Raw genomic sequence first — 11,129 nt, 5'->3', positions numbered from 1 at the left:
GAAAATCGAGGGTGGGTCTTTTGACATTAACATAAGTAAATTTGACACACATGAACTGTAATATTGTATAAACCCAAATTACATGAATTTGAGCGACAATAGAGAGATATGACATTGTGTAGGGAGTTGAGAGGTAGTTTGACATGCTGTACCCCTCTATACTGTTCTCAATGTAACTTTTAGCTCCCACCCATCCCCAATTGTCTTCCTAAACTGTGTGTACTTTTATACTGTACCCCTCTATACTGTAACACATCCCTCAACTCTCCCTCAACCTGTACCCCTCTATACTGTAACACATCCCCCAACTCTCCCTCAATCTGTACCCCTCTATACTGTAACACATCCCTCAACTCTCCCTCAATCTGTACCCCTCTATACTGTAACACATCCCTCAACTCTCCCTCAATCTGTACCCCTCTATACTGTAACAGATCCCCCAACTCTCCCTCAATCTGTACCCCTCTATACTGTAACAGAGCCCCCAACTCTCCCTCAATCTGTACCCCTCTATACTGTAACAGAGCCCCCAACTCTCCCTCAATCTGTACCCCTCTATACTGTAACACAGCCCCCAACTCTCCCTCAATCTGTACCCCTCTATACTGTAACAGAGCCCCCAACTCTCCCTCAATCTGTACCCCTCTATACTGTAACACAGCCCCCAACTCTCCCTCAATCTGTACCCCTCTATACTGTAACACATCCCTCAACTCTCCCTCAATCTGTACCCCTCTATACTGTAACACATCCCCCAACTCTCCCTCAATCTGTACCCCTCTATACTGTAACACATCCCTCAACTCTCCCTCAATCTGTACCCCTCTATACTGTAACACATCCCCCAACTCTCCCTCAATCTGTACCCCTCTATACTGTAACACATCCCTCAACTCTCCCTCAATCTGTACCCCTCTATACTGTAACACAGCCCCCAACTCTCCCTCAATCTGTACCCCTCTATACTGTAACACAGCCCCCAACTCTCCCTCAATCTGTACCCCTCTATACTGTAACACAGCCCCCAACTCTCCCTCAATCTGTACCCCTCTATACTGTAACAGAGCCCCCAACTCTCCCTCAATCTGTACCCCTCTATACTGTAACACAGCCCCCAACTCTCCCTCAATCTGTACCCCTCTATACTGTAACACAGCCCTCAACTCTCCCTCAATCTGTACCCCTCTATACTGTAACACAGCCCCCAACTCTCCCTCAATCTGTACCCCTCTATACTGTAACACATCCCTCAACTCTCCCTCAATCTGTACCCCTCTATACTGTAACTCCCCCAACTCTCCCTCAATCTGTACCCCTCTATACTGTAACACAGCCCCCAACTCTCCTTCAATCTGTACCCCTCTATACTGTAACACAGCCCCCAACTCTCCTTCAATCTGTACCCCTCTATACTGTAACACAGCCCTCAACTCTCCCTCAATCTGTACCCCTCTATACTGTAACACAGCCCCTAACTCTCCTTCAATCTGTACCCCTCTATACTGTAACACATCCCTCAACTCTCCCTCAATCTGTACCCCTCTATACTGTAACACAGCCCCCAACTCTCCCTCAATCTGTACCCCTCTATACTGTAACACAGCCCCCAACTCTCCCTCAATCTGTACCCCTCTATACTGTAACACAGCCCCCAACTCTCCCTCAATCTGTACCCCTCTATACTGTAACACATCCCCCAACTCTCCCTCAATCTGTACCCCTCTATACTGTAACACATCCCTCAACTCTCCCTCAATCTGTACCCCTCTATACTGTAACACATCCCCCAACTCTCCCTCAATCTGTACCCCTCTATACTGTAACACATCCCCCAACTCTCCCTCAATCTGTACCCCTCTATACTGTAACACATCCCCCAACTCTCCCTCAATCTGTACCCCTCTATACTGTAACACATCCCCCAACTCTCCCTCAATCTGTACCCCTCTATACTGTAACACAGCCCCCAACTCTCCCTCAATCTGTACCCCTCTATACTGTAACACAGCCCCCAACTCTCCCTCAATCTGTACCCCTCTATACTGTAACACAGCCCCCAACTCTCCCTCTCTGTACCCCTCTATACTGTAACACAGCCCCCAACTCTCCCTCAATCTGTACCCCTCTATACTGTAACACAGCCCCCAGCTCTCCCTCAATCTGTACCCCTCTATACTGTAACACAGCCCCCAACTCTCCCTCAATCTGTACCCCTCTATACTGTAACACATCCCTCAACTCTCCCTCAATCTGTACCCCTCTATACTGTAACAGAGCCCCCAACTCTCCCTCAATCTGTACCCCTCTATACTGTAACACAGCCCCCAACTCTCCCTCAATCTGTACCCCTCTATACTGTAACAGAGCCCCCAACTCTCCCTCAACCTGTACCCCTCTATACTGTAACACATCCCTCAACTCTCCCTCAACCTGTACCCCTCTATACTGTAACACATCCCCCAACTCTCCCTCAACCTGTACCCCTCTATACTGTAACACATCCCTCAACTCTCCCTCAATCTGTACCCCTCTATACTGTAACACAGCGATATGTACATATTTATGGGTAGGAGTTGAGAGTGAGGAGACATGTGGAGACATTGTAGGGAGTTGAGAGGAGTACACATGGGGAGATGATGGAGTTAGAGGGAGTTAGACATGGGAGAATATGACATTGTTAGCCTCAACTCTCCTCAATCTGTACCCCTCTATACTGTAACCCATCCCTCAACTCTCCCTCAACCTGTACCCCTCTATACTGTAACACATCCCTCACCTCTCCCTCAATCTGTACCCCTCTATACTGTAACACATCCCTCAACTCTCCCTCAATCTGTACCCCTCTATACTGTAACACATCCCCCAACTCTCCCTCAATCTGTACCCCTTGTCACAGTACACATATTTTTATTTCTTAACCTCTTAAAAACAGGAGACATTTTAGGAGGACATAGAGGTGTTTAAACTCCTTTATGTGGTTAGTTTGTGTACTGGTCTACAGAACATCCTGTTATACAATCATGAAAAATCACACAGACTCAGTCTCATTAGATGTTTAATGAATCAGAGTATATATATTTACTCCAGTTTATTGTATGCTTAATAATGGATCAGGTGGCTACAAGCCACATCACACCCAATCTGGGAAATCCAGTATCCTGTACAAACTATTAGCTTCAATTTCATATAGTGGCAATGGTTACAAAGAAATGTTTGAGGTTATAGTACCCAAAGTTAAAGTAGCAGCCAATATACCTGCTCCTTATAACTAAATGTAATATAAATCCTACTACGACTAATAAACACACCAGTATATAAAAGATACAGAACCAGATTCTTTAAGATTCAACGCCTTAGTCTGAAATAAAGGATTCTTAACCACCCTTCATCTTTTTAAAACTAAAAACTAATTTGGTGCCTGCAATTAAAAATTGATGACACTTATCCTAGTGTGGCTCCAGCCTAAAACACAATAGATAGTCTTCCAGTCTGTCTTAGATGTTCATATTTCAAAATGACCAATCAGAGCATATTTAATTTATTTTTTATTATTATTATTATTTTTAGAACAGGGCACCAATGTGTTCAGTTCTTCAAACTGAAAGTTTCACTTCTCATGCTAAACTTTTCCACTTCCTGTTAGGGGGAGATCCTATATCATGAGGTGGCCTTGGAAGGAAGTGATGTCAACAAGGGCTGTTCTCGCTAAAGAAAGCAATTAAACTCTTGACCCAGAATATAGTCATCTCTAACGGAGGGAAAATGGGTTACACTTTACACTTTTGAAGCCAATATCAAAAAAAAAGTTTGTCTGAATGCTATGATTTGAAACATTTCCGTCTTGGCTTGTGAACTTGCAAGGGAGGCGCAGTTTGTAACACTTGAATCAGATGATTGAATCTCTTCCCAGATCATGACATGAAATGAACTGCTGGACTGTTAGAGATACTTCATTTTCCCTATGATGGAAATGCATTGGCATTGTTGGAACTGTATGAGGGTTTCACTGGAGTGAAGAAAAGAGAAAGGGTAAGTGGTTTTGTTTTCTTGTTCTTTTCAACTTCTGCAGTCTTTATTCAAATTAATTGACTGATTGTTTGCATTCACTCAAGGAACTTTTGTGTATTTTTTCTAAAACTGCAACAACAAGCCTCAAAACATTTGTTTGTGTGAAGTTACAAATCGGGCTGAAATGTGATCTTTTACAGCTTTTCATAATCAACTGAAATGCAGAGACTTTTCATTAATTCAACCTCAATGTGGAATAATTAATGACAGGTGTCAGCACTTCAACTCGCTTCCTTCAATTAATCCAGCCAGTTTAGATGAGGGTTTCCCTAGCCTGGTCCTGCTGACCCACTGTGTCTTTTGGTTTACATTCCAGCTGAGTTCTCAACTAGCAGACACATGGGTCCCCAGGACCAGGATTGGGAAATCCTGGGTTAGACAGCAGGGTTAGAAACTCACAGCAGACCTGCAGAGGTGTCAGAAATACCCTCAATGAAGTTTATTACTTAACAAATTTGGGGCAATCAGAATAAGTTGCTGCTTCAGGCGTGACTTACTCATGCTGTGATTAACAGTACAATCAGTTAAGAGTAGATCTACCAGGAACCTAATTGATGACACCTGGTCATTTCACCAGTATAACTAAACAATGGGAGTTCAGAAGTGCATGGTGGGGTGTGAGCAATATTCACTAGCACTGTCAAATAAAACCTTTGATCAGGTGTAGATATATACAATCAGAAAATGTAATTGTGAATGGAAAGCACATGCTTAAAAGCATGCTGAGTGTGCATTACTTAGGTAGTGTAGATGGGGTATCCCTATTCACAGACAGGGAATACACACATTCCAGACCAGGTTCTGGTGACTTCATTGAACACCTACACTATTGCAACAAAGTTCTGCACTGTTCAGTTGCATAATAAAGGACATTGTTGGAAGAAGATCCTGGAATGGGAATGTTGGCTGCACTCCCCCAGCCCCCAGAAGTGCTAAATTAACAAGGTCAAATATTATAAGGATGTCTCCAGATCAGTCATTCAGTGTGAACAGCATTCTTTGCCTGGCTGTCTGCAATCCCAAACTTCCAAAGTTCTCTTTTAATAATTAATAACCAAGAAAAGGGTTGTGAAAACCCAGGCAATGAATAAATGAGTGGAGTGGCTGTCTCGCACTGGGGGAACCCAGTCCCAGGGAACACACATACCCTTGTGACTGTCTGGAAATGATCAGTCAGTTATCAGGATCAATCTGACTGCTGTCAGAAGGGGAACAGGTTGGAGGAACTAGTTTTATGTCCTTCCCTCTGTGTCTTTCACCTCCTTCCCTCCCCCAGGCTTGCCTGTCTGCCTGCTAACCACCATTACCTCTGGAGGGAAGAGAAGATGAAGCAGTGCTTTTTTTCTAAGAAGCTGCTATGGGTTTTTCTGCTGTGTCTGGTGTTTCTCGCACTTTACTTCTACTCTAGTCGCACATTCATTGTCATGTGGGATGTGCCCTGTGTCAGGTACAGTATAGCCTTTTTTCACCTTTTATGTATTTTTTGCCTGAGGCAGTTTAGAAAACCAGTGACACTGTCAAAGTAATGTCCCGCTGGTTCAAAAAAGTGAATCAACTTTTATGGATTGAACATTCAGGGACTGTAGAGCTGTTTTGAATGTTAATGCTTCTGCAAGGCTTTATTATAAATGTTGAAATGCGTTGTTCAATTGTAATGAAGTGGTCAGTACTTACTAATGAATTACTCATTCAAAAATAGACTTTTTTTCTATTTAAATACATTATCAGATTTACTTGTTTTGAAAATTGCATACTGCTTTTTAAAAGGCAAAATGAGGTGTTTATTTATTAAGTCACATAAGTGTTACTTGTTGTGGATCTCAATTTGAGCTCACAAAATATGGGGGAACTTCTGTGCAGAGAAATTGGAGATTTCTATTTATTTATTTGTTTGTTTGTTTATTTGTTTCAGACTGCTTGCAAACAGTGGTATATCTCCTGTTAAAAACAAGTCAACAAACAATGTGCAACCCGAGCCCTTAACTACTACAGCCCAGGCAAAGCCACCACTGACTGAACCACCATTCATCGGGGACAAGTATGCACAAGAGGACATCCGCTCATCGGTAGGGCTCTCGTCATATTCAGCAGATGCTTTGCAGTGGGTTTACTGCTAATGAAATAGCTTCAGAAATCCTTCACTCGTTTAATTCATTACATAGATCTCACATTTTACAGTTTTGCAAAAAAGCAAGTGTTCTGTTTTCATTCATAAGAGTATCTCATACAATACGAGTACAAGGATGGCAATAAGGCTCCCATCACATAACGCACCTGAGTTTCTTACTACCTGTGCACTATACACTGTGGCTAATCAAGCTAGTTGTAAAACATGGATTGGTTAAAAATGCTATGATATAGGAGTCTTATTTCCATTCCTGTAGTTTACAGAAAGCTTGCATGTCTCGTGGTCTGGTTAGAATTAATCGCCATTCTCTTTATTTCCTGTTAGCCGGCCATTTGCTTTCCTCTAATGGCTGTTTTGCATCAAGCGACATACTATGACCCTGAAGACAATGCTGAAGTGAAGTGACCTGCACAAGTGTAAGGGACGTGTGGCAGTCAGGTCTGCAAAACAGATTCACTAACGACCTCCTCTTTCACCGTCTCTTAGGACTGCCCTGACAACATTCACAAGAAGGTTTTGAAATCCACGTTGTTCAAAGACAAGTTCCTAGAGACCATTCCCATCCTGCAGTGGAAGAAGCACGCCACAGAGGAGGAGTACAGCCGTCTGAAACAATACAACGGGGCCCACGGATGGAGCATCGTCCCCTTTGATGGCAAGAGCATTGCTGTAGGGGTTCAGTAACTAGTGGCTAGAACTGAGATACTGGGGAGGCTGTGTGCTCTAGTGGTTGCAGCTGAGGTACTGGGAAGGCTGTGTGCTCTAGTGGTTAGAGCTGAGATACTGGGGAGGCTGTGTGGAATTCAAATTAAAGTTGAGCTACTTGGGTGGAGGCAGTGTGGCCTAGTGGTTAGAGATGAGTGACTGGATCTGTGGCAAGGGACTGGGGTGGGGCCACCCATACCCCCACCCAGTTGGGGGGGGGCATAGAGCATAGAGTTGTTACTACAAGAGGACAAGAAGATGTCTTTTTGTTTCCCTGAATATTTTCTGTGATCTCTCTCCTCTCTCTCTCCTTAGTCCTGAAGGAGTCTTTGGACCTTTTGAACACCACAGCTAACCAGCACATGCTTGATGACTGGGGCAGCAGGGCTAACAGGCCGGCCTGTGTCCGGTGTGCCGTGGTCGGGAATGGGGGGATACTAAAGGGCTCCCAGAAAGGAAAGGAGATTGACCAGCATGACTATGTCTTCAGAACGAACGGGGCTGTGATTGAGGGGTTTGAGGAGGACGTCGGGAGCAGGACCTCGTTCTACACCTTCTCCGCCAACACCCTGCGGAACTCCATGGTGGCCTATTTCTTACTGGGGTTCAGGGGACCCCCCAAGTCTGAGGTATGCAGATGAAAGCAGCACTTTTTTCTAAATGCCCAGCCACACATAGGCAGATTATGCATTAAAAACAGCTACAGCTTCAAACCCAGTTTCTAACTACTGTGTAATCGTAGTTAGAATTGCATCACGGTGATCTTGAGTTAATTACCATGCAATGATACTGCAGCTTCATATATGAATGAATGATTTTTTCCTACAGGAGACCCGATTCATCTTCCTGTCGGACCACGATCAAGACTACCTCCTCCTGAAGGCAGCGGTGACACAAACTCCCATCGAGAAGGGGCCACATCGATACAAGACGTAAGGATCTTTAGATATTCAAACATGGTCTGTATCAGATTGCTTTTTAAGCCCTGCATATTACTTTAAATTGAACGAAATCGGGGCGATTAAAGCTATATTGCAGTTTAAGTTTAATATATATTTCCTGCAAGCCATTGGCACTTCTAGAGCAATGACACCTTGACAGGGATTCCTCGTTGAAATTGAATCGGATTTGTAAACTAACCAGCGTGTTGAGGTGGCTACATGTAAATCTCTAACTTTTTTTTTTTTTTTTTTTACTTCTTTACTCAGGCCTCCAAAACAGTTTGGAGAAGATGTAAGAGTGGAAAAATTCAAAATGTATCATCCAGACTTCATCCGTTACATTAGGAACAGGTAAAGGAAAGGTGTGTGCACCATTCTGATTTGTAAATGTACTGATTCCATTTGTATTGTATTTGTTCTGCAGGTTCTTGTATGCCAAAGTTTTAACAACAAGATACAGAGATTATTACCGACCCTCCACAGGGGCTACCATGTTGTTGGCTGCAGTGCACACATGTGACCAGGTGAGAGGGAGCAGTACTGGGTGTGGGTGGGGTCAGACAGGGCGGGGCTGTTGATAGAATGCACTGTGTGGGTATTACTGTTGGAGGGCTAGGGTACTGCATGATGTTAGAGAACCAAATTCCTGCTGAGCTAAAGAATATAGATTTTTTTTTTAAAAGCAGGTATAGAAATAAGACACTCTTTGCATAGTTGTTTGATCCTTTCCTGGAATAGGTGAAACTGCTATACAAACGGAGTCTTATTTACATCCCTGTGTTGGTACCCTATTGTGTGCCACATTGGTGTGTGTTGCTAACCTTGAAGCAAAGCGCATTGCTGGGGATACCAATGCTTTCCCCTGGCAAATGAAAACATTCAGTAAAATTAAAAGCACGTGTCAGATTCATATGGTGGTCCATGAAGTATTACTTGATCTTTCTGACTCACACTGCCTGACATACACCCCACCTCTTTCAGGTGAGTGCCTATGGCTTCATGACTCCCAACTACGCCAAATTCTCAGACCACTACTATGACAACGCCTACCGTAAAGTGGCCTTCTACATCAACCACGACCTTATGATGGAAATGAGACTGTGGCAGCAACTCCACGAAGCTGGCATCATTCAATTATACATGAGGGAATGAGTATGGTCTGTCTGGTTCCCCAACCCTACCAGCCTGCTATGTAGAGCTGTCTGGTAATAACTGTGTAAAGCAGCATAGGGCACCAGGAATATACAGGATACTACAGCTTGCATTATACACCACTGCTACTTTCTGGACATTCAACAAATTACAACTCATTCCTATTCATTGAAATGAATTACTCTGGGTGCCAAACTAGATGGCTGTGGATAGACTGCTTACTCCACTAACCAGAAACTGCTCATATCACTGTCCTCTCCTACCTGGACTTTTAGTAATTCATCTGGCCAGTGGATGAGGTACAAGAGCCTGCATTGTGTTGCCTCTAATGTGGTGATGTGCCTCATTAATACATGTCTCTGAGCTTTCAAATGATAATGTGATAACGACGACTCACGACAACTGCTTTTATTGTAGGGAGAACAGCAGGTGAGTGTTGTGAACTGTATTAGGAGGTTGTGTTACTCTGATAAGATATGGGAACTCCCTAAATTAAACCTAGAAGAAAGCAAATACACTAACTATAATGACCACTTTCATCTGGCTAAATTCCATACCTTCAGGAATATGTTAATACAGTCGTATAATATTGTTATCAATATATTTTTGTACTGTAATGAAACATCTGTGTGATTTTTTTTTTTTTTTTTTTTTTTTTTAATATTTTAAAGCAAGGTTGACATCGCTACAAAAAAAAAAAAAAAAAAAAAAAGTTTGTATATATGTTAAATGCCCAATGGTTATACACAAGACAATCTCCTTTGCAAACCAGACCTCAAACCATTTGTGCCTGTATATGTGTGTATATCTATGTAATGTTTGTATAGAAGTAATTTCATTTTGGTGTTTTCATACCAAATACGTTCTTGTTGTAGTATTTAGAAATGATGACCAAGTCTTTAAAAGGCGTCTAATTAGCACAAACACCCTAATCCCTGCCCCTTTCCACAAAATGTGTCGGTACTTTGCATTAATTTACTTTAAATTGAGATGAATACATGGTATGTTGCTTCCTGGTGACTTGTATAACTCTTACTTCCTGGCACCTCAATGCAGGTGCTCCTGCTATCACGTGTTGGTGCACAATAAGTACTTGTTTCTCTGGAGAATTTGGTCATGCATGAAAATAAATGTCAATAACTGTTGAATAAAATGAGAAGTAACAAATGGCTGATTTTTATTTATTTATTTTCCCCGAACATTAACACAACTGTGAAAATGTATGTGTCAAGGGAGACCGCTCCACAGTTAACTCTAGTGGTTTTGTTGTCAAATTTAAATATCAATTACAGAAATTACCTCAGAATTATCCATATATTTGCCTGTGTTTAGAAATCTAAAAATTAAATTAAATTTAAATTAAAAGAAATCTAATGAACACAAGCTATAATAATAAATAAGCCAAAATGACATGTGTTGTAATATTTAGTGTTAAGCTTGAAGGCGTTGAATGATGTGATGTCTGCATTGTTTAAAATGTGCACGCTAAAGTAAACTCATACCAATACCCCCCTTGAGAAAGTCCCAAGCAATGTCAATCGCAACGTGTCCACTGTAGCAATTAGAACAGATAATCCCATCAACCTCATTAAACTGCCTATTTTTTTTAAACAAGCATAACAAGTTCTAGTGGAAGTTTTTATCCTATTTGTCATAAAATAATGCACGTCATTCTTCACTGAAATAACGTTTCAAGTAAGGACTGAAAGTGAAATTGAAATGTAACATCTCTGTGATGTCTATATCACTGGTAGTTTATGTCTTTACCATTAGAGGGTGCTGGTTTCCTTGCCAGTTCTATAAACCAGTTTCTAGCACAGTGATAGTCGTTCACACACTCTTGGAGTGTAAATACTCTAAGTGTTTGACAAGTAAAATACAGCATGCCTGCTGAAGTGAATTTGTATTAAAGTGACCTGTTTTATACATGTCGCTCTGTTATTTTAGGGACTGCAAGTCAGATAGTGAAATAACAAGACAGAGGTGCATATTAAATAGACCGCACAGGATTATTTGAAAATCACACAGATCTTTTAGAACATAAGAACATAAGAAAGTTTACAAACGAGAGGAGGCCATTCGGCCCATCTTGCTCGTTTGGTTGTTAGTAGCTTATTGATCCAAAAATCTCATCA

General features: G+C 42.1%; 1 protein-coding gene across 1 annotated transcript; it reads left to right on the top strand.

The window, feature by feature from the left end:
• The first annotated feature begins 2,850 nt into the window (after positions 1-2,850).
• Positions 2,851-10,152, top strand: LOC121295299 (alpha-N-acetylgalactosaminide alpha-2,6-sialyltransferase 2-like). Its single transcript, XM_041219767.1, has 9 exons — positions 2,851-4,029; positions 5,345-5,515; positions 5,981-6,134; positions 6,683-6,851; positions 7,217-7,530; positions 7,730-7,833; positions 8,110-8,193; positions 8,267-8,366; positions 8,824-10,152. Exons 2-9 carry the CDS (start codon positions 5,394-5,396, stop codon positions 8,992-8,994), a joined length of 1,218 nt encoding a protein of 405 aa, XP_041075701.1. The 5' UTR covers positions 2,851-4,029; positions 5,345-5,393; the 3' UTR covers positions 8,995-10,152.
• Positions 10,153-11,129: the final 977 nt, after the last annotated feature.

Source organism: Polyodon spathula, chromosome 20 (genome assembly GCF_017654505.1).
Source record: "Polyodon spathula isolate WHYD16114869_AA chromosome 20, ASM1765450v1, whole genome shotgun sequence".
NCBI classification, from domain to species: Eukaryota; Metazoa; Chordata; class Actinopteri; order Acipenseriformes; family Polyodontidae; genus Polyodon; species Polyodon spathula.
The sequence above is the reverse complement of the archived record's forward strand: the minus strand, read 5'-3'. Positions and strand labels throughout refer to the sequence as shown.

Excerpts from the sequence above, each read along its gene's own strand:
- LOC121295299 (XM_041219767.1), top strand. The coding sequence starts at position 5,394 with ATGAAGCAGTGCTTTTTTTCTAAGAAGCTGCTATGGGTTTTTCTGCTG. Across the intron at positions 7,531-7,729 it reads GGGGACCCCCCAAGTCTGAG|GAGACCCGATTCATCTTCCT; the intron begins GTATGCAGATGA and ends TTTTTCCTACAG. Across the intron at positions 8,367-8,823 it reads CAGTGCACACATGTGACCAG|GTGAGTGCCTATGGCTTCAT; the intron begins GTGAGAGGGAGC and ends CACCTCTTTCAG.